General features: G+C 41.7%; 1 protein-coding gene across 1 annotated transcript in view; it reads left to right on the plus strand.

Annotated features, from left to right (window-relative positions):
- Positions 1-5553: 5553 nt before the first annotated feature.
- The window catches only part of PITPNB (phosphatidylinositol transfer protein beta), a 31149-nt gene continuing 8827 nt past the window's right edge, over positions 5554-27875 (plus strand). The window contains exons 1-8 of the mRNA XM_066979284.1: positions 5554-5677; positions 7474-7504; positions 8364-8509; positions 10431-10522; positions 11096-11103; positions 11473-11547; positions 13767-13850; positions 25492-25569. Coding sequence (XP_066835385.1) covers positions 5658-5677; positions 7474-7504; positions 8364-8509; positions 10431-10522; positions 11096-11103; positions 11473-11547; positions 13767-13850; positions 25492-25569 — 534 coding nt within the window. The 5' untranslated portion in view covers positions 5554-5657. The remainder of the gene's footprint in view (positions 5678-7473; positions 7505-8363; positions 8510-10430; positions 10523-11095; positions 11104-11472; positions 11548-13766; positions 13851-25491; positions 25570-27875) is intronic.

A 27875-nucleotide genomic window follows, 5' to 3' on the forward strand; every position in this document is an offset into this window, starting at 1 on the left:
CTCCAGTCTCTTGTTCTAGGATGACGTTGTTAACAAATTTGTTAGAATACTGCTCTCTGTCCTGGCAGGTGGCTTGGAATTTTGAAGTGTGACTAATGGGATGACAGCTGTCCTCAACTTCTCCTGTGGAAATGAGGGGTTACTGAGAACTTAATGTATTTTTTATCAGAATGTAGCTCTGCTACAAATGATGACTGGAAGTTGCCTTTCCTTTTCCTGGTAGGTGGTGGAAACATCAGCATTTGCTCACTGTCTTTCTTGTTTTAGTCAGCAGCAAAACGACATGTAGGCTTGGAAGGAACTTCACGGACCACCTATTTCCACCCCTGCACTGTGGAAGGACCAAGTGCTGAAGGTACGATATATTTTCCCCACACCCTTTGCCATTTGAAACTTGCTTACTTAAATCTTCCCTCTGCTCCTGTGTTAAAGATGCCATTGTCCTTAAAGGAGGTGTTGGTGACCAGATGAAACTAACCAGAATTTGACTTTTTTACGGTCTCTGGAATTTTCATTGATGCCTCCCTCCCAGTTGTGTAAACGCCACCTCTGGCCCTGTTGATAGAAGACACAAACCGTGTCCTAGGTCATGAAACAGCAGGCTGTTACTGGCCTACAGTCTCTACCCTCCAAGTCTTTGATGTGCTGAAAATGAGGTAACCTAAACCACATAAATCACTGCCAATTCCTGTCACTAATTCTTTTGAAAGGGACCGTTCCTGGCATGCTTCTGAAGTGTAGCCGATTCTCTGTATTTGAAGACATAGATGGTGCAGCTCCCCAGCAAGGGTTTTATAGATAGATGGCTGCCTCAGCTTAGTCATGCTCTTAGGATTACCTACAACCTGGTGGCACGTCCTGTCGTTGTTACTAAGACTCTGCCATTTTATCACAGAGATTCAAGAAAGCCCTGTTCCCTTCAGAGACATACTTCTAGAACAGCAAGTGTTGGAAGAAGTCAGCTCAGAACTGCAAAAAACAGAAGGAAGTTGTCTAAAAGCCTGACCTTGAACGTTTTTGTATCTAGTACTTAGTATGCCAATATGTATATGTATCAGGGACAGGTTGGAGCATTCTTTGAGTGTCCAGATGCACGCTCATGCTGTGGGTTGATGCACACTACCAGTAGCACATACCTGCGTGTGCCCTTCCCTCATCCTTCTGCCAGATGCGTGAAGCACAGCACACAGCTCTGCTCGTGCCAGCTCCCAGCTGGAAGCATTTGCTTCTCTCTGAGAACGGTCAGGGAGACTTGAAACACCCCAGCTCTCATTCCATCATATAATTTATCCCATGTGACCTCATTTTCTCATTATTTATGTACTCTCCAAAGAGAAGACCTTTTTTTTTTTATCCCTGTCAGAAAGAGTACTGTCCATCTTCTCTTACATGGTGACATCAACTGCGTGGGATCTTATTGGTAAATTACTGTGGCTGGTATTTCACTGGCCTCTGAGAAAGCCGTTCCACAGGGAACTGCAGCAAATGCTGCCTGTACAAATAAGAAGCATACAGGGGATTGTGCTGTCCCTACAAAGTCTCTCCCACATCTTCCTCTGAGAAGGCCTTGGAGAGGGGCATCAGTTTGCTGCCAGCCACTACAAAACAATCTGAGAGGTAGCCATCACAAACATCTTTTCTTCTCTGGGTTAGTCCTCAGACTTCCAGTGCTTTGTGGCTGTAAGAGAGCAGATGACAACATGTGCATTGCTATTCCAACATGTGGCCAGGACAGGAGGATATATCCTAAAAGATACTTCAGGGTGCAAATGGAAAAAGTCCAACTCTGGGTTAAGCACATGGGTACCCACACTGTACCTGAGCTTGCAGATCAGATAGGAGGACTCCAGCGACATAAATGTCAGAATTAGGGTATACTTACCTCACCTACACTGTTCCCAAGTCCCAAATCTATAACCTGTATGCTCAAGTGCAGAGCTTTGGTCTTCTGGCATAGAAGAGAGTGTTTAGATATTAAAAACAATAACAAGAAAACATGTTCTCATTCGCTGTTCATTGAATGAAAGTGTGTTTGCTGCTGTTACAAACCCCTGTTGTGTCACACCAGGGTCCTGGGAACTCAACAGAAGGGAAGAGTTGTTTCAGAGAGCTAGTTCACATCCCCTGCATTGGCAACCCAGCCCTGCAGCTTCTGCCTGTTACCCCTGCAGACAGATGCAGTTAGTTGTCCTGTTCTGCGATCGGTGGAAAGCTGTTAGAGCAAGAGCAGAACCTGCACTGCAGCACAGTACGGGAGACTGTAAGAGGGTCACATGCACTTCAGAAGTAGGCATGTTCCTAAGGTACAAGCCTTGTGCGGCACCATGTCCGTCACAGGACCTAACCTGATGTCTCACCTGATGTCTTCTAACTGCTGTACACAGAGGTCAAGCTGGGAATAAAACAGCCCTGCCTGTTGACCGAGCTCCTAGTGTGGTGGGCACTGGCCACGCATGCTTCTTCAGCAGGTCCCGTTACAGACCTCCTGCCACCATGCTCTTAAATTTTAATGTCACCATCCCACGTCACATACATGCAAACCTGTGTTTAGGCAGCGGGACTCCAGTCAGTAAGCTCAATCTAACAAAAGCCAGGAGCTGCTGACGTGCTACTACACTGCCTGTATTTGATACCTGCGCGGGGTGAGCATAGGCCAGAGGGCTCCCATGAAGAACAGCTTGCTGAGGAAGCATCCTGTCCAGCAGCAGAGACCATGGTGAAATTGTATTTACAGGTCTGAAGTGGTTTGTCTGTATGCAGTGTCTGGAATCAGCAGGATGCAGCTACTCAGATGATACTATCGTGTGTGGTATGATCTGGATATAAACAAAGAGAATAAGGGTTTTGGAGGGAGCACACATTGCAGCTGGCTGAGTAAACAAAAGACAAATGTTGTCCATATGGGGAAAGAGCAGCAGCAGGGGACTACACTGAGCCAGGATTTTGAAAAAAACAAATAAAGGAAAATACAGAATGCTTGAGAACTTCGGGAAGCAGACTCTTAAAGCCCTACCACTGTGTCCTGGCACAGGCCTTTGTAATTTCTTTGCTTAATAAAACAAAGCCAGTAAAGGCAAAAGTCTGAGTGGCAGTTTCCATAGCATCCATCTTTCACATTGCGAGGGACTTGAATGAAAGTATGTTTTTATAGGCAGAGCATATTGAGGATGTTCTTTAAAGCCATTTAATTGTGGGAGGGTTGTCTGGCAACATTGAATTTCCCCATCTGAATCTCTACTCTCTTCTACTCTGTTGGAGATGATGTGTAAATGCATCATTAGTTCTAGTTACTGATGGACAAAACTTGGGAAAGATGGCTTCAAAGGGTGGACAAGGATGAGCCCATAAGTAGGGTCTGTGGCCCTTTTTGGGGAAAAGGATGAAATGCATACATGTGGGGACACGGACATTGATGCTGGAACAGGAGTCCACCGAGTGCAAAAATATACTGTTGCTACCCATAAACTAAAACTGTACATTTAAGTTTCCTGTGGGTTGAAAGCTGACAAATGTCCATTCAAAACAGCACTTTCTTTTGTCAGCAACAGGGCAGCATTATTCACAATGACAATCTTTGCAAGTGTAAACATTGTCAACTGTACCACAGCCAGACATATCTACATTTTTTGAGGAAGAATCATTTCCTTTCCAGAGTGCTAAACTATAAAGTTTTGCCCTCCCTTTGTCAGATCTTGTAGTGTTTGTTTTTCTGATTTACCTAGTCTTTTCTGTGGGCATCTCAAGCAGTGTTAAAGGAGAAGGAGCTAGTTAGCACAGCTGTGAAGAAAAATCTGAAAAATTTGAAAGCTAATGCTTGGAAACTGAAAAGCAAATTAGGACACTCAGAATGCATTATTTTCAACAGATACTGAGTTTTTACCCAAATCATGTTTTTTGAGCACCCAGAAACAGTGCTAGCCAGCTGCTTTGTTCCTAGGGCATCATTTTGCCACAGGTTATGCTTTAATTGCTATGGAAACAAGAATAACACTGAATACCACATGCAGAGGCATACTGGGGAAACTTGACCTTTTTTATCCTTTCTGTGCCCTGTGCTGAAGAGTCCCATATATCCCAGTGGTTTAGCTGAGAGCAGGGCTGGGCCCTTGTTCCAGGGACATGGTCATAGAGTCTCCTCATTTTTCTGTGCTCTAGCTCTGAATGGCCAAATTAGAACTGGGATTGTTTGTTTTATCATTTCCCCCCATTCAATGTCTCTAAGCTCCACCAAAAATTTCCAGCTAGTTTATCCTCACGTCTCACTGGCACCTGTGTTGTCCTCTTCATCTCCTTCATTGTCCCGTTTTGTCTCCAGCATTCAGCACTGCATGTCTCTGTAGTACCTGAGAGACTCCTATAGAAAGATTTGTTGTTATTAGAGAAATCACTACATGAACTCATAGAAGCTCTGCGTATTTCCCTTTTTGGATTAAAAACCTGAAGGTTTTGACTCTGAAAGCTTGCCCTTTTTTTTTCCCGTTTTTCCCATTTTTCTGTTGTCCCCACTTTGCTGTTTGTTGTATTAAAAGAAATCTGTTGGATAAAAGGGCAGCTGGAGAGTTGATGCTCTTTCACACTACGGTGATAGCGTGGCCGCAGTGCAGGTGCCTCGGTGCAATCCCCTCCTGCCACCGACGGCCCTCAGCTGAGCGGCGCCACCCGCACGCGGTGCCCGGGCACACGCACCCCGCTGCGGGGGGGGGGGGGCTTCTCTCCACAGGGGCGCGCCGCAGGTTCTTTGCGGGCCGTCTCACTGGGTACTCTAGGGATTAATTTCAACCTTCTTTTCACGCCTCCGAAGTCTAAAACTTCTCGGCGTTTTTCTTCTTTCGCTGTTTTTAACGAAAGACGGCGGTGTAACGCCACCGGCAGCCTGACAGGCCGGAGGGCGCAGGCGGCTCTCGGCCCCGCAGCGGCCAAGCCCGCCCCACGCGGCGTGCTCCTCGCTTCGGCTCCCTTCTGCCCTCGTCTCCTGTGAGCGCGATGAAGCACAAAGGGAGCTCCTTCGCCAGAGGGCAGCGGCGGCTGTGGCAGCCGCGGCTCCCGGTGTTAAAGCCCCAAGGCCGCAGGGAAGCGCCGCCCTGCAGTCACCCTCAGCCGCGACGGGCCCGTTCTGCCTCCCGGGGGGCGGAACCGGCCCGCAGCTCCCGGCGGTGCCGGCGCGCCCTGCAGGAGGCCGCTCTCCCCGCGGCGCGCTGCACGAGGGCCTTCAGCACGGGCACCTTCACCCCTCTCCCTCCGCGGGCCCGAGGCCTGCTCGCGGCGGGGCCGCGCCTCAGGGCGCTGGGTGCCGCTGTGGGGGCGAGGCGGGGCGGTCTCCGGGGGGGGGGGGGCAGAGGGCGCCGCGAGCCGGGCGGTGCCGCCGGCGTCCCGCACGCACGGGGGGCGGGCCCGGGGCGGGCGGCGCGCCGCCATTGGCTGCCCCCGGGCGAGGCGCGGGCGCTGCCGGGAGCCGCGCGCCCTCGGATTGGCGGCGGCGGGCGCAAGCGCGCGGCGACCCCGCGCACGCCGGGGCGAGGGGCGGGTGCGGTGCCCCAGGGCGCGGCGGGATTGGGCGGGCCGGCCCGCGGGGGCGGGACTTCCCCCCGGAAGCGCGCGGTGCAGCATGGGCGGGCCGTGCCGGTCGCGCGTGCGCGGTGCGGGCCTGCGCGGGGAAGATGGTGCTGATCAAGGAGTTGTGAGTGCGGCCGGGGGTGGCGGGCACCGAGCGCTGGGCGCCTCCTGTGCGGCTCGGGGCCGGGGCCGGGGCCGGCGGGCGCTGCCGGCCGGGGCGGGTCCCGCTCGGGCCCCGTGGGGGCTCTCTTGGCCCCGCCGCGCCGGAAGCGCCCGTCCCGCCGGCGGGCCCAGCGCGGGGCCGCGCCGCATCGGCCGCTCCCTGGCGCAGCGGGGCCGGGCCGGGCTCCGTGCGGCGGGGTCGGGTCGGGCCGGGCCGGGCCTCCGCGCCTCGGGGCTCCTGGAGCGGCTCCGCGGCGGGCCCGGGGCGCTGCCGGCCGGGCGGGGCCCGCTCGGTGCCCGGCCGTGCCCTGGCGGCTGTGCGCGCACCCGGTCGCGGCCCCGTGGGCAGGCTCGGCCCGGCCGCTCGTCCCGACCGCCCTCCTGTCCGCACCGTTCCGGGCCGGGCTCCCCCGGGCTCGGGCGTTACGGCGGTGCCGGTGCCGCTGCGTGCGCGGAGCCCCGGGAGCTGGGCTGCCGGCGGGACCCGTCCTGCCCGGGGGCGTCGTTCCGGCAGCCCCTGCCCGTCCCGGTGCGGGTGCGAGCTCTGCCTTCAGAGCTGAAGCTTGCCGCCGTCTGAGGCGGGCCCTGCCTCTGAGCCTGGCTGTGTTTTTCCTCGGTTTTTCTTTGGAGAGTTCCCAACTGAGAGTGAAAGTATTTCAGCGAGGTGCACAGCTAGCCTGAGCCCCCAGAGTCCTCATCCAGTAAGCGTTAAGGAAGAAGTTGTAGGGAAACACCAACTTCTGGTGTGCTGGGACGGTTGTTTCTCTCTTCTCAAGGCTGCCGCGCGTTCCTCTGTGCGAGGGGAGCCAAGGGCACTCAGGCTGCTGAGGCCTTTTTCTGTAGTAGTTTAGAAGCACCTAAACAAAAACGTGTCAAAACCACTGTTCTCAAACTGTGCAGCTATTAGGGGATAGAAAAAGTTGAATGAACTAACTGTAGCTCTTATAACTTTTTTCCTTCTAGAGCAGTGGGCAGGCTACGTTCGTATACGTTGCATCAAATTTTAATGGTCACTCAGTTTGTCACTATAGGAGATAGCATCACTTCAAAGCCCTGGCATCCACGCAGTTGTTCTGTGATACTGTTTTGTAACTATGATAATTCGCATCATCTTTGTCTGTATTATTATGTATGGTGAAACTGCAAAGTATTGTCTCTACAGTGCACTGTTGCTGTCAGAAATCAATTTCTGCATGCCCTCCTGCTGCCGTTAACTGTAGAGTTTATTGCGTTACAACTAAATTGCCTAAAATGCACCTGCTTTTGGCACCCAAATGAGATGTCAGCAGCGGTTGCTTCTGAATGATTCATAACTGCTGTAATTGCCAAAATTCATCTGTGGGCTCTGAGGGCCTGTCCATTTGTTCTCCTCTTAAATTGTACAGGCACGGCCGTTTGTTGTGTAACACGAAGAAAGCTGACACCCCAAAGTTCAAACAAATTCAACGCCATGCGAAGTTACAGTAGAGTTGGAAGCAGATCCTAGATTTCCTGTCTCTTTTGTGCAGCTTTTAATATTCTCACCCTGCTGCCTACCGCTCCCTTTATCACCTTTGTAACACGCTTGCTGTCGTTTTGATTTTACTTGGGCTTCCTGCATTATAGCCGTGCAGTTTTACTGTCGTATAGCGTTTCTGAAAAGAAAACTCAAGTTAACTCATTTTGACGCTTCTGTCTTCAATATATTTATTACAGTGCATGTCTGTTATCTGAAACCTAATTATTCATTTTAATTAATTTTCTCTCTTCTTCTTTTAGCCGAGTGGTTTTACCTTGCTCAGTGCAAGAGGTATGTCCTCATCCTGCCTGTCCTTGTTTTTGGGGGGATGGGTGGGAAGATGTCAGTGTATTGTTTGAATCTGATTAGCCTGGATCTAAGTGTTTCCTGTGCTGTGCGTCCGCCGCCCTGGCACATGTAAGATACTGCATGTGTAAGCCACCAGTCCAGCGGAGTTAACTATTGCAGATCAGTGAATTCCAAAGGAGGCAAGAGTCTTTAGTTTTTTTTCTGAGCCACTCCACGGCTTACAAGCAAGAGAAGAAAATTGTGCAACTCTGCACTGCAGCAGAATTTTCCTGCTGATCAAGGCATTCAGTGACTCCAAGCCTTTTCCTAAAGGCAAAGGTAGGAGCCATCTTCTGAGATCTGTGGCCAGCAATTTAAGTGACACTGAAATAGATTTAACTGAAACTTGCTCTGAAATGTCTAAACGTATTTCTGAGGGAAAAAGGTTGAACTGCCTACAGTTTCCGTTTCATGGGACCTGTGAGGGCGGTATCTAGTTGGTTAAGAGTATAAATTTGGGAAGGTTGGTGCTGGAAATCAATCACTGTAAAATCTTGTAAACTGAAAATTTATACTTTACCAAGTTAAAAAGAACTTACATACTTTGCTTTTACTATGAGAAAAATGAAGAATAACAGATCTGGTGCTCTATACCAACACGTTGCGTTAGTGTGAAACAAGCTGTGTAAAAATCTGGTACTTGTGAACCACAGATAAGATAAGACAACGCTGGTAAAATTTACTAAAAACTTTTTCATTTATTTTTCTTTCCTAATCATTTTGCTTATTCTGTCAAATTCTCTATGCTTTGAATATTTTGTCTGACTTATATATTGAAATTTTGCTTCTCTTCACTTTTCAGTATCAAGTTGGTCAACTTTATTCTGTGGCAGAAGCTAGCAAAAATGAAACAGGAGGTGGTGAAGGAATTCAAGTCTTAAAAAATGAGCCTTACGAAAAGGATGGTGAAAAAGGACAATATACCCACAAAATCTATCACTTAAAGAGGTGAGAAAAACATAAACATGTATTGGTCAGGCAGTTAGTCTAAATGATCTTTGGATGTCCGTACCAACTAACTATTCTATTCTATTCTGGTCACTTGTTATTGATCCACAAGTGTTTAACCAGCTATTGCTTACTACTCTGGGGCACTTGTGTTTTTTTTACCACTCTTAAATTTGCTGAAATGTGCCTGAATGCTCTGGCAAAGAGTAATGGAAAACCATGCAAAATGCCTGATTCATGAACAGGCAAAAGCATCTCCAAGTACGAGTGATCTGAATTCTTAGCATATAGCCAAAATGATAGGTCAGTGACAGGAATACTTCGTAGGATAGCCCAGAGGACAGGAATGTTGATATAGGGTAGAGAAAAGGAGATTGGTTATTGCATTATAAAGCAAGAATGTGTTTATTTGATCTGCTATTTAACATGAAGTTCTTGTTGCCTGAATATTGTTTTGTAAAACATTCTGTAAAGCATCTCGCAAGTTCTTGCAGTGTGGTAACTTTTTTCTAGGAGATAAAGAATAAGTTAAAAAGCATTTTTAGAAGTTACGTACACCACAGAGTGGGTAGAACCTGGTTATTTTGAGAACTGACCCAAACAGTGTTTGAACCCTTAGGGCTTAGTGGTTGATGTTAATCCAGAGGGCTGCAGTACCGAAAAGGGAGTCATATTGTTAAAGCTGTGAGGATTAGTATTCAAAATGTTTGTAATTTAGGGGTTTGGGGGAAGAATCTAAAAAATTAAAGAACTAAATACATTGAGTATGTCTGCTAATGGCTACTTGTGGGGGAGGCAGAAGGGTGACGTGGGAAATAAATGCTGAACAGTAGTACTGCTCAAAAGCATCTGCAAGTTATGGTGTGTCAGCAACGTGAGTATAAACATGAAAGCAAGCTCCCTTCTGGACTGCGTTATGCAGGATTGTTGCATGCAGTGTATGGGTGGTAACTCGTTTTGGTTGGCTTTGTGCACTGGACTTTCACATGTACGCAAGCTAGAGAGAAAATAGAGTATAGAAAGAAGTGTGGGCAGTATGATGTGTAGGAAATAACTGAAAGAATTGTTTGCTTATTCTAGAAAAGGAAAACTTCCAGATGAGTGGGACATAAGGTTCCTGCTATATAAAAAGGAATTATCAATTGGCAGTTTTTTGCCTTGAATCTGAAAGAAAAAAAAAGGACAGGAACTTACTCATCGTCTTTGGGGGAAACTGAGGAAAGAACACTTGCACAGACTGAACTCTGTCCATTCCTTATCCACATGAATACATGTAGTTTGTTTAAACTCATGTGCTTAAGGGTACCAGCCTCAAATACCCTGATAGGAAATACAAAATTTACCTTGTATGGAATTTTTTTTTTTTTTTCCAAACATCCAATTTTTGTCAACCGTCATGGGCATGGTATAGAGTAGAAGGGACATTTGTCAGAGGTGGTAATTCTGCTGTTGATGCTAAGCTGAAGTTTTTCTCTTCAAACATGGCTGAAATAGCTGACTGGCCTTCCATCTAGGCTGCAGGCCAGCTGAGTTAGAGGCTTGCTTATTGCTGACCTCCACTTTTGCTAGAGTTTGGAGGTGAGATTCCTTGGGCAGTGCTGTCCCTCAGTGGTTGTCTCCACTATACTTGATGAGAAAAGAAAGCTTGTGTAGCACAACTTTCATTCTGATCAGTACATCCAAAGTTATGCATCGCTCCCTGTTGATTATCTTGTGATTACCTTTACCAGTTTCTCTTAATTATTTTACGATCAGTAACATTGTTGGAGTTCCCGCATATTAGACTGTGGGTAACTTATACATCATACCCTTTAAAATGCTAAGGTAGGATGTGCCTTTCTTTTCAGAGCGGCAGAAATCGATGGGATGCTACAGTTGGCAAACATTTTTTAAAAATGTTGTTAATGTTTGTTTTTCACAGTAAAGTTCCTGGTTTTGTAAGGATGATTGCTCCAGAAGGCTCCCTGGTATTCCATGAGAAGGCTTGGAATGCGTACCCTTACTGTAGAACAAGTAGGTCCCACATTGTGTGACTGATGTTGTCACTGTTCAGGGATGGTCTTAAATGGTTTAGAAGAGTTGGTGCTATCGAGTAGAAAATATATTTCACATTTTGTTGATTTTGTGAGAACTCATGTTCTGAAAAGGAGATCTGCTTCTGAAGAACAACCTCAGTGAATCAGTTTACTGGTTCCTACAGAGTCTTTTTACGCAGTGTCCCTAGTACAAGACTGGAGAGCTGCCTCTTTCTTCAATTGTAGAACAGAGCCGGTTAGAAAAGTGTTTAATTCTTTATAGTCTGTAAGAATAACTGCTTTATTTCAATTCTTGTAATTGTGTAAGGTCTAAGAGTAAGCTCTGTTTTGTTTTTATTGAATAGTTTGTAGTAGTATATAATGAACTTAAAAGGTTATGTCTAGTAAGTTGTGTTCTGCTGACCTAATGTGTACAAATCCTGTTTGACTAATTTTGAATGTTTCTTGTTCTGTGACTTAGTAATTGTATGTGAGACTGTTCAGAAACTATTGTATCTAATAACATTTTTGTTTCCTTTTCAATTTCATTCCCTGTGTTTCCAATGACCAGTTGTGACAGTGAGTATTTTAGTTACTATCAGTGCTCTAATGTGTTTGTTTTTTTTTTGAAATACATTTTATGTTATTGCTGCTAGAATTGACTCTGACTCCAGCAAGCTAGCTTCAGCCAGTTATATTTGCCTTGCAAGGGTGCCTGGCATAGAGCAACTTGTTACTCTATATGTCTGCTACTTGGCTATAATTTGAACTGTAATTTGTCAGAGAAATGCTTTCATTTTTTTACATCATGTTTTGTATCTTTGCTTAATATTACGGCTCTATAAGTATAATTTTGTATTTATATAAAAATTTGTCTATACCATCTGTCTAGAAGTTAAGCTGGGTGGGCATAATCAGACTCATGCTTTTTGATTTTAATTCTTACAGAATGAATACATGAAAGATGACTTCTTTATAAAAATTGAGACCTGGCATAAACCAGATTTGGGGACATTGGAGAACGTGAGTTGGGATTTGGATACATAGCTTTAGTAATATTTGCCACACATAGTCATCCAGATAAAGTATACTATTTCTGGTAATGGCAGGTAATTATAAAAAGTCAAAGCCCTACCTGTTAATAACATAAAACAAGAAAAGTATTATTCAAGTCCATCTAAAGTGGTCAAAGCTGTTTCACCTAAAGAGGTACGAGAACAAGAAAAGGTTTTCATTTTTTTATGTTGAGGTCAATGCAGATGGTTGATTCTCACCCAGATACTTAAAAAGATTTTCAGTAAGTGGAGATTTTTAATTTCATGTTATTCTACTTTAGATAAGCTAGTGCTACTTTAGCAATTTTATCTGAAACCAGCTTTGTCAAGGACACATTATAGTTCATCTTCATATATTTTTTAGGGTTATTTTTTTGAGGCAGCTGCTGTAAATTTTCCAGGTTTGGTGATAGTCTCATTTTCCTCCCTGGTTCATTGAGTTCATGGGTCTCTTCAGGAGACCTCTTTATGTACAGTGACAAACCTATTTGTAGAGCAGCCACAAAGGAATAATTGTCAGTATATTTTCAGTGCTGGGATGAATTGCTTCAACCATAAAGAAAGGATCATAGAATCATAAAGGTTGGAAAAGCCCTCCAAAATTACCTGGTCCAACCATCCGTATAACCCACTAAACCATGTCCCTAAGTGTTGCGTCCAACCGTTCCTTAACACCCCAGGGACGGTGACTCCACCACCTCGTTGGGCAACCCATTCTAATGCCTAACTATTCTTTATGAGAAGAGATTTCTTCTAATTTCCTACCTAAAACTCTCCTGGTGCAACTTGAGGCCATTCCCTCTAGTCCTGTCACTGGTTACACGCGAGAAGAGGCCAACCCCCAGTTCCCCACAGCTTCCTTTCAGGTAGTCGTAGAGAGCAATAAGGCCTTCCCTAAGCATCCTCTTCTCCAGACTAAACAACCCCAGTACTATGTGGATATGCTACACAGAAGGAGAGCATTTCTTATGCAGCTTTACTTGCTTTAATTTTAAGTGTAGTTATGCCTAACAGACTACACGTGTGTGGTGGTTTTACCTCGCCAGGCAGCTGAACTCCACCACAACCGCTCTCTCACTCCCCCTACTCAGAAGAGGAGGGAAGAAGAAGAGGAAAGAAACAACTCATGGGTTGAGATAAGAATAATTTAATTAAAGGGAAAATAATTATTAAGGGAAAATTGTTATTAATTAATTTAACTAAAGGGAAAGGGAAAAAGGGGGGGGGGGACAAGCAAAGGCTGTGTGGAAGTGCAGAGGAAAGAAATTACTCTCTACTTCCCACCAACGAGCGATGCTCGACCACGTCCTTGAAGCAGAGCCTCAATGCACATAGCCATTGTTCAGAAGGACAGACGTTTTCGCATGAGCCCACCCCTCCCCTCTTCTTCCTTTTTCCACCTTTTATTGCTGAGTGTGACATCATATGGTATGGAATATGGTTGGTTTAGGTCAGCTGCCCTGGTGATGTTCCTTCCTCCCCTCCTGCCCACCCCCAGCCCGCTGGCTCTGGGGGGGTTGCAGGGAGTCCTGATGCGGTGCCAGCACTGCTCAGCAGCAGACACAACACTGGTGTGATACCAGGGCTGTGCTGGCTACACGTGCAGAGCACAGCACTGTGTGGGCTGCCGCAGGGAAGGTTAACTCCATCCCAGTCAGACCCAGTACAACATGTGAAGTTTGTTACATCTTTAAACGTTTATGTACCTTCGTACCACATGCATTTCCTCCGGTGTGAACTAAAGGCAGGCTTATCATTTAGGGAACCTGCTAGATTTAGTCAGGTTATTGAAACCTTCCATGTTTGCACATTAGAACTTGTGAAGGCTTCTTTCTAGATTAAAAAGCTTGTCCAGGTTACTGAATGGGTAATATTTCTAATTAGAGCTTGAATTCTTTAGCTCTGATATCTGTAACGGAAGGATACAGATTAATCTTAAATCTAGGTCTCCTGAATGCACAGGAACTGAAGGCTTTGTGCTGGTTTAAAATTGGTTAGTGACTAAATTTGACTCTGGAATATAATTCCTTTTTAGAAAAGCAGAGGGAGAAAGGATAAGTTTTGAGAATACGTCTGTCTTTAGGAAGTCTAGAAAAAAATCATACATACTGCATGCATACACATTGTATGAGATAGACCACTTTGTTAGATGACAACATGAAAATCATTCATTTTTCTCCTTTGCAGGTGCACAATTTAGATCCAAACACATGGAAGAGTGTTGAAGTTGTCCATATTGACATTGCAGATAGAACTCAAGTAGAACCAGGAGTAAGTAAATGCTTTGATACTGGGATATGGTTGCAACATGCTTCTAATCCCACTGGTGCTTTTTGTTGGTTGTGAATAACCTAGAAGTGGTATGGATTTTATCTGACAGATAAATGAAAATTGGCTTGAATTGAATAATTCCTTCCTAAGTTCCACACTTAGCAATTGTGTTTACAACTTTAATTACTGAGTTTGACTTTTAGTTGCACAACTAAAAGTCATGAAGGGCAACAGACTTTTGGCACAGGTGTAGTTTTTACTTGTAGATAAAGTAATTGATCATGCAAGCATTTGTGTGCCCATCTTGGTTTGTGAAGCCAAGAGCAAGAATCTACCCCATGTGTCCTGCATGACAGAGCATGGTATTTCCATCAAGCTGCTCTTGCACTTCTGCTGCTACTTTTGGCTAGAAATTCTTTAAATATTTCTGTCCCTCCACCCATCCTTCACTCTGGGGTTCAGGCAATCTCAAGAGGAACCATCAGGGTTTGCCGTTGAAATCTAGACTTATTTTTTTTATTTTTAAACTTCATTCATTAGAACAGTGCTGAAGAAATGAACTGCTTATTTTTTCTGAGAGCTGTGGAATTACTTGTTCATTTTCCTTTTAGTGATTGCTTTGGTGAGCATAAGCACCCTGGATATACCCAGAAATCTGTCCTTAAGAGTCTGTGGTTCTTTATCTGAGAATATGAAGTTTAATACCTTGATACAAGAAGGAAAAATTTAGGAGGAGAGATCTTATCAGTAAGAGCACGTGGTTACTCAGTGAAGTTGTATGCAGAACAAAGATAGTGTGTGGCGTCCGTGTAAGATTGCTTATGTGTGTGGTGGAAGTAGGCTGCTAGATGAAGAAGAGAGTGACAAAGTTCAGTGTTGGGAATGCACACTTTCAACTTGTCTTTTCAATTGGAATTTGTACAGAAAAGACGTGTGCTCTAAATCTGATTTTATCAAATTCTGCTGAAATAAATATGCAAAGATGTGTAGTTCAGCTTTATCTGGTGTGTTGAGATTTTGCTGACAGGACGACACTTAATGTTTGTAATAGTTCCCATTCTGTTCCCTCTATTGTCAGTTTTCTGTTATCCAGCTCACAGTGTGTATAATTGATCTGAATAAGAAGGTAGGATATGTTGGTTTATGTGACTTTAGAGGGTAGCTTCACTATACTTAAGTGCTTGTCCTACTTCCTTGCTCTTACTGTGGTTGCTTTTTATGCTTTTTTTTTTCTACTGGAGTTGTGTGGTTTATTTAATTCTAACAGCTGGGCTGTTCTGTGTCTAATCATTTATTTCTGAAGAGTAGGAAAATGGTATGGTCTAGCACCGACACTTACCTATATGTGTTTATGTGATAACTTGCAGCCATTCTTGAAACTATTTAATTGTTATTTTCTAAAAATAAATTTGTGGATATCCAGCATTGTGGGAGCAGTCTTCTTTGCAGGAAAGTGAAGGAAGGAGGGAAAAGGCTATGGTATGTGAAGTGGAAAGGATTCTGCTTCATAAATTGCTATTTCTATCACCAACATAAGTGTATAACCTGCACTGTTGCTTAACTGATATTTAACAGATGATCTGTGGATTTACATGTATGAAAATACATTGTTTGGAGAATCTCCCTGTAAATCAAATTAAATGTGTCTTGCCTATTTTAATGCAGCGAGGAATCGTTTTGCTGCCCCTTGTTCTTTCAGACATTCCATATGACCTTAGAGCTGAACTGGCAGGTAAATGTATGTTGTGCATTCCCTATTCCATGCCTGGAATTGTGGCAGACAACTACAATGCTGTCATCTGTCAGAATGCTTGCTCGATCGCAGTATGTGTAAATAAAGGGTTGTGCTTATTACTAATGTTTGTTGAACTTAAGCATCTGTTCTGTTTGAAGTACTTTTAGTGAACAGCGCTGCTTGTGCTATGTGCACTCTTTAGAGTGCACACTATTAGATGACGTGGTCTGCCTTTAATGGTGCGTTTCCTTTGTACTGAAGGCTGACAGATGGTGGTATGCTAAAAGAAGCTATATTTTTGGCTCAGGACAAAGATCCATCTAACCCAGTATCCTGTTAGTGGCCAGTAGCAGATTCTTTGTGGAAGGATAAGAAACTTGGGAAGCAATAGCATATGAGAAGCTGAGAGGTTGTTATCTGTTTTTAAAGGGCTTGCAGACCCAGTGGCTGCATCTGCCCTGTTAATTAGCCACTTACGTTCCCATGAGCGCATCTAGTCCATTTTTGAAACCATTTATACTTACGACCTTTTTGGCATCATGAATTCTATGGAGAGTTGGGGAGGAGGAAGAATACCTTTTGCCTGCTTGATAATTTAATTAATTTTGTGGGGGGAAAAATAATTCCCTTTTTGTACTTTCTGCAGAACTTATCCTACAGACAATGATCAGACTTCCTTCATCCTCCGCCACCTCCTTTTTATCCTATCTTTCCAAGCCAAGGGTCCTCTATCTTTCAGTCCATCTTCATGTGGAAGTTCTTGGAACTATTTTCAGTACGTTATCCTTGTGGTTTTTTTTCCCTTTTGAATATTACAGAGTATCAAAACTGTGAGGTCAGAATGGCTTAAGCCAGATCCTCTGGTCATTTTTGATGTTTCTAACTTCTCATCCTTTTCTAGTAACTCCTAATAATTTTTTTAGCTGTAGCTAAGTGCTCAGCAAGTATTTGAAAGTTCAAAGTCACAGTAGAGTCTGTCATTGTGTAGGAATACTTGGGAATAATTTTCATCATGTGATTCAGATTTTCATTTCCATTTCACCTCCTAGACATGTAGTTTTTAAAACCTGATGTTACCAAACAAAGAGTGGCTTTGTATTTAAAATTTTATACAAACTTAGATATAACCCTGAGTTATCTGTAGGCCGGCACCCTTTTCATTCCACTTGTTTGCCCCCCCTTTCCTAGATAGTTAGGAGTTTGTTTTACAGCAGAAATTCTCTTTGACGCAGACTTGTAGTCTCTTCTGTTACAAAAATCTGCAATTTCTGGCTTTTGTTTTCTCTGCCTTTACTGCTTATGAGTCCATGAGAAGACACTTTCAATTTATGTTAATGACTTAGGTTTGCTGTGAAATGTTTGTAATGGAACTTGAGTAATTTTTTGGGGAGTTTCAGATACCTGATAGTAACAAAATTGCCTGACCTGCTTGCTTTATGCCTTCAGAAAAGGCTTACGGTTTTGGAAATAAAATGTCCTGTATGAAAGCATTTACTGTTTTCTATACAGTCTCTTTGTCCAAAAGGTTTCCCCCTACAATTTCTTCCTGTTTGTTCAGTGATAGTAGAACATTGGCTTGTTCGCTCTATTGGGTGGTTTCTGAAGTCACTCACATGGTAGGCAATTTTTTAGTTGCCGTGTTTATTCTTCAGCCATTACCTTTCTAAGTGGCTGACTGTTTTTTTCTGGTGTACTGTGGTTTTTTTTAGGTGCACTGGGAAAAGGAATACTCAGTGTTGCCAAAGGAAAGTTTTATGTATGCATTTATTTTCCTGGTCACAGTTTGGCCTGGAAAAAGAATCCAAATGTACTAGTTCGTATAACATTACGACTGAAGGAATGGAACTGCATTTATAAGATCCAGCAATCTTGATAAAAGTTTTGATAAATATATTCAAGATTTTTTATCTTGTATTAGTGAGTGAACCTTGGCCAAGCCATTGTAGTATGACAGTTACTTTAGTTTCAGAACTGCAATCAGCATAAATACAGAAAATAGTAAATTTCTTTAGGATACTGATGTCATGCATGTACTAACTTGTGCTTATTTAAGTATGTATAGAAATAATTTGGCCAAAGTCTGTGGCTTTCTTCAGGTATACATTTAACCCTGGCATCTCTTAATCATCTCCAGTGTACGATCCAAGTAGCTTTGTGTGATTTGTATATAAAAATTATTTCCCAAGACAGTAAGACTTTTTAAAGAGTAAATTTTGGAAACAATTTGTAAGAAACTAGAGTGTAGTGAAAACAAAGAAATTGAAGTCAAGTTTATTGCCGTTTCTGTACAATGAAGAGAAAATTAAATATCTTGTTCTAGGTCATTTTGGATCTTCATTATATTACTTGAAACAAAATTCTAAAAATGCAATTTTATACAGATCAGTCAAATTATTTAATGCTGCATTAAGTACTAGAGATAAGGGTTGTCTGTTCAGTGTGCAGTACCATTCCTTGTTCTGTGGTTTCAAGAAATATAATGGAATATAGGAAATCTTTTTCTTGTGTAGTCTGTAAAAGAGTTAGAAGATTCTTGAGTGAAAGAGCTGGGTTTTTTGATAGCAAGGTGGATTTGTCCCAGTTTGGACTCAATTTATGATATAGGCATCTAAAAGGTCCATACTGCTAGTCCAGAAGCTTAGTATCTGTTGTGCATTTTGTTGATAATAGTCTTGGAACATCTTGGCTACATTGTGAAGTGGACTGTGTGTTAGCAAAAGGATCAGATTATACTTCTTAGTTACTTTTGAAGGATAAAAAAATGAAGAACATTTCTTTTGAAGAATGCCCAATCAACTTAAACGTGATTTTTGTTGGACTTCAATTCTGTAGGGTTGTTTCATTTTGGCATCCAGGAGAGGCAGGTGTGGATGTATGGACTGGTGTTCAGCTGGTGGATGTTCTCTAGATGACTTGGGATCATGTGGTTATATCTTCATTTGGCAGTCATTTCTCAAGTCTTCTGAAGCTCTGCTTTCAAATTGCTGTGAGAGTTTACAGTCTAGCATACAAAACTACTGTGTATTGAAGATTGCTGCAATGGCTCTGGTCTCAAGTAATCAGTATTTTTATTCATCTGCTGCTGAGGAAAGCCCAGGGACTCCTAATACTTGAAAGATCCAGGGGATAGTAGATTCTGTAATGTCCTTGACTTGTTTGGAAATACATTAGTGATTAGGATTCGGGCATCAAAGTGACAGTGTTGTAGAGTACCTCTTGTGAAAGTCACAGTATGAATGGGCACCAGTGCTCTTTGGGATGCTGATATCCAGAGAAGTGTTGAAAACAGAGTGACTGCTTCAGGCCTGACTTTTTTTGCCCCAAAGTGTGTTTTCTCCTTCACCTTGTTGGACATTAATTGTTAGTAAAGAGCAAATGCCATTTAACTAAACCTACCAAAATATGCAAATGGTTTTTTTTTTTTTGCGTATCAGTTATGTCCACAGTAGTGCTGGTGACTGTTTCATTTATGAGACTTGGGAATCATGCACTGAGCTGGGAATTTGACATACTTCCAGCCTGACTTTCTTCTTCTATCTTGATGTGAAAGAGGATTCACATGTCTGTGGGTCATAAAAGAGAAAAATACTAGTATGTTTTTCCTTCCACGGTCAACTTCGTGTAGTTTCTGCTAAATAATATTGGTGGTATGTGTGTTCTTCCATTTAAAGTTCAAAGAACTAATGCAATACGGAGTTGGAAGGCCTGAAATTGTATCTGCGTGTATCTTACACCTGTGTAGGTGGTGTTCAGGAAGCTTTTTTCATGAATTTGCAGATCATATATCAGACTTGTGTCATTTTTATGTTATGTTCAGGAAGTTTTCCTAATATTATTCTATCTAGTATGTATGCTTTTGAGTTTTGTAATAATTAGTAGACTGAACTATGAGCTATCAGCAATACTGCTATTACTTTCATCAGGCCTTAATAATGAAAGGAAGTGGTATCACCGGTATAAAGTTGTTCCGAATGTATTGGTGCATCTTGGCATAACTTAGCTTCTGTTGATGGGCAAAGAATTGTAAAGAAACACGTGGTTTCTTGGTTTGTTGTGATTATTACTTTATTGTATGTGGTTGTTGTTCACAGTCTCTATTGCTTGTTGCATTCACATGTTGTATTGTGATTTTGAGCAGGAAGTGCATGTGAAACAGTATTTGTGTATTTCTTTGAAGAGTCTTAATTTGTCTATATTCTGACACTGCTGCCTAATGTGTGCCTGTCTAGCTTTCAAGAGGGCTTCAGTGTTTTCCAGCTGTAGTACTTGTTCCAACTGTTGCCTGTTTTTCTTCCTAAGAAGGAGTTGTTGCTGTCAGGAGTTAAGCTCTTGCTGCACAGATATTTTCCTTAAACTCTGCAAAGAACTATTGTTTATTTGTACCCTGGCTCTAGTCCAGTCTCCTTCCTTGCATGCTGGTAGGGTTTGTGTATTGAGAAGAGTTCCCACAATGCTCTGTTGTCCTTCTAGACTTCAATCTAGACAGATTTTTTTTCTGTCCTTAACCAGACTTGGTTTAAGTGATTCTTGAAAGCTCCTGTATGTGGTCTCTGGCATAGACAACTTTACCATGACTCATCTATTTTCTTTGAATTTTTATTTTTATACCTTTTACTGTAGATGGCATTTATTTCTGGTGTTTCCAACTGCACTTTTGTGTGGGTCCTAAATGCAAGAGCACAGTCACTTTCTACCTGTGTTTCTGTGCAATGAGAGGCTGGCAGGCAATGTCCGATCAGGTGGACTTGGGTATCCCTGTGGTATCTGGCCAAGAATTCCACAACGTAAAAATCAAATCAGAGTTGCGTATGTAGGTGAGTTTAAATGCAAAAACGCCAAAGCAAAAGTAAGCAAAGTTCCTACCATAACATGAGTTATCTGATCACCGTGTATTTAAAACTGCACCTGTATTTTTAACTGCATCCTACAGTGTGTTTCTGTAAGCTTGCTATGGTGTCCACCATAACATACAGGTATAAAGTACTTACGGTATGAGATGCTACAGGTTTTGTTAGTGAATGAATGCAGTTTCTAATATAAAGGTTGTGGAGGATTTCAGATAAATAGCTTGTTACTTGGTGATCCTTGTTGATTACTTTTTCTCCTTTCAGGAAGGAGGTTGGAATGCTACTGTAGAAATTGCTGAGTATATTTCACTTTAATCATTTGACAAGACTATGTATACTTCTGCATTATACTGTGTGTGGAAACTGGTGGAGAAAAATTCTGTTTCCCAAAGTTTGCTTAGCTTTCTTCAAGCGAGGATGCTAACTTACTGAAATTTGCTTGATTTTTTCGATTGATGTTTTATGTAGAGCTTCCATTGTAGTGCTTGCAAAGGACAGTGGATCAGTGAAATTCCTATATTAGTAGGCATGTCTGGAACCATTTTATTGCAGAATTATGACAAAGCCTCATGGCAACTTGTAGTGACTTGAGGTGTTTCATCTCCGGTGTGTGTTTAGCCCTGAGTATCTTTTTTTGGTGTTGTGAGTTTGGATGTTTCTTACTTGCATTGATGCTTTCAGATTAGAAAAGCACACTGTTGTAGTCCTCCAGTACTGATCAACACTAGATGTTAAGGAAGTTGAACCTCTGCTCTGTTGCTTGCTTCCCTTGCTTCCCAAGTGAAATGGATGCAGAAAGGACTAGTTAGGCAGCCTGGGGTGGCTGCCTGGGAATTGCACCCCAGGCTGCGGAGTGCTCTTCACTTTGAGGAGCTTCCCATCTGTGTAATGGGAAGACCTTTACCAGCTGTTCTGTATGCTCATGTGTTCTGTGTTGAAACAGAGAAACAAGTCCTGCTCTGCTATAAGAAAAAGCAGCTTTTCTATTCAAATGTAGATATATATATTCAAGTGTGTATGTATTTTAGCTGTTGTTATTTTTTTTATTTCCTTCACCTTAAAAAGAAAAAAACTTAAGTCTCAGTCTCTCCTTTCTGGTTGGGCAAACTATAAATTTAACACGTTTGTGAGCAGTGAAAGCTGAGTAGGCACAACAGCAAGCTTACAGACTTTCTTGTCATTCTTAGTAAACCTCCTTTAAGTCGTTCTTTTGAATAATATTGCTGCTTCCTGGGTTTCCGTCTTTCTCGATGGTTATTGACCATTGGTAGATTTGATAGTGTTCAGTTTATATTTGTGTTGAAAGTTGTTGAAAATTTTTGATTTGGATTGCATGTAAAAAATGTACCAGAATTTTACTGTCATAAAATATTTTTTGTTTTACTCTCACCTGGTTTCCTAATAAAACAAGTTGGACTCATTTTGGTCCTGTCCTTTTGTTGCTTTTAGACTTGGTCAGTTGCGCTCTGTACTAAGTAATAGAAGCTCTTTATAATTATTCTTTCCTCTTTTTTCCTCTAAAGAAAGCACAGAGATGAACTTTAACTATGCGAACATCCTAATCATGTTACGTTTGTGCTCTAAGGCTGCAGCATCCTCTGGGTATTGTTAGTACCACTGAAGCATGTGCGATTGGTCCCCATATGCCCCAGACACCAGTATGAGTGTCGGGCTCTGCTGTGGTAGGGTACTCAGACATTTGAACTAGGAAACTCAGGGTTGTATCAAATGCTGTGACTGTTTTTGTTTACAAAATTGGCATTAAAATATGGAAGCTCTTGTATTTTATGGTTGTTAACTGGCAAACTGCTTATATGTTACTATAGTTTGATCCCTTTCTCGGTGTCTTCTATTCCGATGTTTGAATGAGGTTGTTAAGAGGCAGTGACTATCAGTAATTTAAAACATGAAATAAATTTCTGTAAAATTACTTTATTTTACTATTTAAATACCTTTCTTAAAGGTGATTTACTTATAAAGAAAATTCTTTTTTTCCCACCCAAGTGTTGTTGTTTTTGTTTTTTTAAACAAAGTGTATGAAATTAAGCCTTCAAAATATGCTGTGGACCTGAGGATTTGAGTAGGTTGCAGCTGTCTTCACCCATAGTATTTGGATATAACAAATGAGATGAGAATTCTACAGCTGGTGGCAAGCTCTGTAAGCTCTGCACCCTCTGCTCACCTCCCTCCTTGGCTTCCCGAAGGAGACAATGCTAACAAGGCCAGTGGGCTAACTCTTACTGGGCTACTGCTCACTTGCAGCAGCATTGAGAGTTAGGGCTCTATACTATATGACAAAGCTATCATACATAAGGGAGTACTGCTCATTTTGATGCCTGTAAAAAGGACATGCTTTATTCCAGTAAAATAATAAATAAGCAGGGTTTTCCAAAAGCGCAAATATTGCTATGAGTCCTGCAATTGTAATAATTCAAGAGTGGAATTGCACTTAAGTGTTGCTGAATTTTCAATGTTAATGTACAGTTCTTCTACCAATTAATTAAAAAATTCCTGTATGGTAGATAAAGTATTATCTTAGTACTTGTGGGAGCACCCTGCTAAAGCTGATTGGCTATTATTTGGGTACTTTATATAAATAAATTGCTTAAATTTAAAGGGCAATGTAGAGGAAAATACTGTGTTGTGGAAGTTCATAAAATATATCTACTGGCAATGTGATTAAATGTCTTTTGAATCGCTTAAATGCTTCTAGGAAAGATGGTCAGTTTTTAGTCTATTTAAATGCTTAACACAAGTTTATCTGTTAATGGTTTCTAAATATATTAATTACAAAATGGCTGAAAAGTTATGTTTTAAATCATTTCTTCAGCCCATTTTAATACATAGTCTAGGTATTTTAAAAGAACTCAGCAGTATGAAAAAATTGTAGAGAAGAAAGTGTTGGAGTGTAATAGCTGAGCTTCTGTAAGTGAAATCAGATTCGTCTGAGAGGACCTGAAATCTTCTAGTCCCATCTAGCTTGCAAAAAAAGTACATTGTAAACATCAAAATGGGGTTGTGTGAGCATTAATGACTAATTTGTATAGCCTCCCTCTGTGGATTTGAAATTTCAGTTTAGAAGTAGCCTTCATTCCTCCATGCTAATGGAAAAATCTAGAACTGAAAGCTGATGTGTTAGATGGGATCTTCTGTACTTCTGACAGCTGAAACATTGAATTCTTATAGCAACTCCTCAACTGTATGTCCGGTAGTACCCTGTGATGAGTTCAACTTGCATGAGTTAAACATTGAAAATAAGGAAATTTCTTTTGTGTGGGTTGTTACTCTCAGGCTCATTTAGGATTTTCTTAGTAACTAAATACGGTGAAAAATGTTACATGTAACGTTCACCTTTCCCGTGTCAATACAAGGTTAACGGAGAAGCCAATAAAATGGGGAGGAGGGTGGGAATCAGGCCCTTTGGAAGAATAGGAGAAGGAAATACTTTTTGCACAGTTCATAATTCATTAGTCACTAATTACCACTGGCTGCAGCAAAGGGCAAGAATAAAAGTGGATAGAAATACCCAGTTATATGATGCTCTATAAATGAAGAGTTTATATTCTTCCCAGGGAGAACAAAACAAAACACCTAAGTGAAAACCAAACTTTTACTACTTGGATTGATAGTTCTGCCAGTGGGTTATTTGCATCCTTCCATGCAGCATCTGTTACTGGCCACTAAGACAGAATATTAGATTAGAGTGGGCTCCTGTTTAACCCAGTCTGACAATTCCTGCTTAATAATGTTAAAGTGTTTAGGTTTGTTTTACGTACATTTGTATTCATACCTTCACCTACAAGAACTTTTTAACTCAGTCATCTGTGGAAACCAGCTCTCCACAACACACTGCAGTGAGGGTGTAGTTAGATGCCTTCATAGTGCCTGAGAAGAAATATCAATATTGCAGTTTTAGTATTCAGAGATCCTTTCTAAAATGTATTTCTATCCTGGGGCTGATAGGATTTAATTTTGAATATAGGGGGATGCAGTAAGAAAGATGAAGGTACAGTTTTAATTCATCTTTGAAGCAGTTTACAAACGAGATTGTTTGTGACATCTCTGCAGAAGTGGGGGGAATGACAGTAGCTACTTTTCTGGTGGTATTTCTTTCATGCTCTGCAAATTTTGTCCTCATTAGAATTGCTTTTAAAAATTACACATTAACTTTGCTAAACTCTGGGGCTTTTCTGCAGCACCTACCAAGTACTTGTTCTACTTAAAAGTAATTTAAATTTTTACAGTTCTCTTCGGTTGCCGGGATGTAGTGGTTTTCTTAGGCGGATATTTTTGAGACATTATGTAAACCTTACTTGTACTCAGTACTGAGGTCAGGGATTTTTATTCTTCCCTAATTCCCAAAGAAGCATCTTTATGAAGTAACCATTTCCATACTAGTAATCGGTAAAATGAAGTAAATTTATATGTTGGAAGCATTTGTAATCTCTCAGCTCTATTGATAATAGCTTTGTTTCCACTGTAAGAGACTTGATAAGTAGTCATGTCTGTTCTAAAGCAGTGCCGCTCGGATTGCTGCCTTGTGCCCTCTCTGTCTTTAGCCTGGTAATGTCTCTCGCAGACTTGAGATCATGCAGTTTCTAACCTTGCAGGTTAGCTCACTTACACCTTCTTCCCTTTCTGTTCTGTTTTCTCAGAAGTGGACGTGTTGCAATTTGATAAATGTTAGTATACTGATTTCTGTAGTACTGTTTTCCTTTCCCCAAGAAAGCTTAAAAAGCTGAAAGGATAAGTGCCTGTCACACAAGATAGTGACAAAGACAGTGCTCAGCACGAGAATAGTCTAACCTGTAAGGGAGCCCCAGAGTGCTACTGTGGTATGAATAGATAATAATCACCATTGGTGATATGCAGCGAATGAGCAGGTGTGATGGAGTATTCAGCAAGAGCTTAAACACTACTAACAAACGTGCTCCCCACACCCTGCTCCAGATCAATCAGGTCAGTCAGTTTGGTAGTCTTGAACAGAACAAGCTCAATACAATGGGACGTTGTCTGTTTTTTTCTGACTCTCTCTTTTTTTTTTTTTTTTACATTATAGGACTACAAAGCTGATGAAGACCCTGCGTTATTCCAGTCAGTTAAGACTAAGAGAGGACCTTTGGGGCCAAATTGGAAGGTAATAAGAACTGACTTGACAACCTTATGAAGTCTTAGCAGGAAAAAAGAAGTCTGCAGTTTCTTAGAGATTAGTACTAGTGATGTTAGTCTTAAAACAGAGGGCAGAAGTATCTATTTCCTTTTGTATTCAGTTAAAATTCCAAACATGTAGATAAGCAAGGTACTGTCTACCAGTTGTTTATTATCACTACTGAAAACAAAGCAATGCAACTTAAATTGGATGAACATTATCCTTACTCAGGACTGACATTTGAATCTACACTGTGATGAATTCCATGCAAGTGTTCATTCTATTGTGGTAACCCCTGACAGTAACTTAAAATAAAAAATAAAATTAAATAAAAAAAAAACCATAGTTGGAAGCTTCCAACTATATTTAAATGGTTATAACAGCTGTGTATCAACATACTAAATCTAAGCCTGTCTTCATCTTGCTATATTTTTAACTTTTGTGGTATGCATATAAAATGCAGACAAAAAATGTAGTATTTCATCATAAGTATTCTCCTTCAGTGTGATAATAAATCTTGTTTGTATTTCTGTATGCATGTGTACAGTCATGCACAGATGCATCTACCGCATTGTTGAAATTCTTAGTCTGAGTTATGTAATCTGAGTTGGTTTGGGGAATGCGTTTTCCACGTGCTTTGGTCATTTGCCAGCTTTCTGTTAAGTAGAGCCATTGTACAACCACAGGAAAATGGCTTGACCAAAACTTTCATTTCAAGGTAAAGCCATCTGGCCTTTACCCAGGGCTGCAGTTATCTAAGCCTATGTACCAAGAATTTACTTTTAAATGCATTATGCAGGCTGCTTGCTTAATGTTACCAAACATTACCAACCAAAATCTAGTGTGCTGGATTTCCTTCATGTCCTTAGTGAATAATGGAATAAATCTGTTTTAAATGAGACATAACATTCTGTGAAAGTTCCTTGGCATTAGTGCCACCTTTCTGCACGCATTATTGAGTATTGGTAAATGCTTACCACATAAAATTACATCCAGTAAGAATTTGCTCTGCTTATGTATTCAACTACAGGAAGGTCATGCTAGAGAACTGACGCTCAGGTAGGCTGTATACACAACAAATTTCAAAGTAGAAATAATCTAGGGCATTTTTAAAATAGATTTCTTTTAACAATTCAGTGGACAACTGCTGTTAGTCATGCACAAATTAAGAAGATTTATTGTAAGGTATGTATAATGTATAAAGATCTTGGTCAATAATGTATATTTATTTAACATGGAATGTTTAGCACTAATATGCATCACCAGAGAGCTTTTGAATGAAAACCAGTTATCCTCAGAAGACTGATGTTCTATTCATGAACAACAAAAAAAAAACCAACAAAGTGCTGTTGTTGTTTTGTGTTCCTAAACAGCAGAAATCTATGTCCAGGCATTAGTAAAAGGACAAAACTAAATGGAACATAAAAATTCAGTGCTGCCAGTTCCAGGCAGTCAGAGTTCTCCTCCTTTTGCAGCTGTTTTTAAACAATAAAAAAGTGATTCCCCTCTTTCCTTGGGTCACACAGGCCCAAATAGGCAATTCCTGTATCAGCCCTCGCTGTTCCCTGAGGAGGAAAGAAGAACAAACGTCTATGGCAGAATAAAAATCTGTGCACTTCATACAGTAATTTCTTGTTATTCAAGCCAAACACGCAGGTGTAGGTTAAGTTCTGTTTGTTTGTTTTAAACCTTATTTTTTATCTCTTAGAAGGGCTGCAGTAACCAAACGTGCTGTTAGACAAAAACATGACATAGTCTCTTCTGTTACATAAATTTGACCGCATGAATTGTAGGAAAATCACTGTGCGTGATGTTACAGGTACTTCAAACTTGTTTGGAAGTAGGAACTCTGATAGAAACCTAGGAATTAGAGGAGATGGTGGTGGGTGTCTCCTGAATTTCCCCTCAGTTAGTTCTGGGGATTCTTTTTCTTCTACACAAAGTCCTTGAGCCATAGCTCACTGTCTTTGAAGTGGAGTTTGTTGTCTTATGGCCACCTATTGCCAATGATGGGAGGTTCCTGGGTTTATTCTATAGTAGCAGTCAGAAAGTTGATAATTCATTATGCAAAACATATGTATATTATGCCACGCAACTAGAAATTACATCTGTGCCTGGGTAAAGACATATCCTTCTGTCATTGCCTTCGGGGAAGGAAGGTGAGGAAGAGAGGAATAGGGGAGAGCATGCCAGGGTTCAATTTCTTTTTGCAGCACATAGGCAAAGCAGGATTGAAATGAAGTTGTTTGATGTTGTTGTGAGAAGTAAACTTCAGGGGTAGTTCTGTGCTTTTT

This window comes from Anser cygnoides, chromosome 17 (assembly GCF_040182565.1).
Source record: "Anser cygnoides isolate HZ-2024a breed goose chromosome 17, Taihu_goose_T2T_genome, whole genome shotgun sequence".
Taxonomy (NCBI): Eukaryota; Metazoa; Chordata; class Aves; order Anseriformes; family Anatidae; genus Anser; species Anser cygnoides.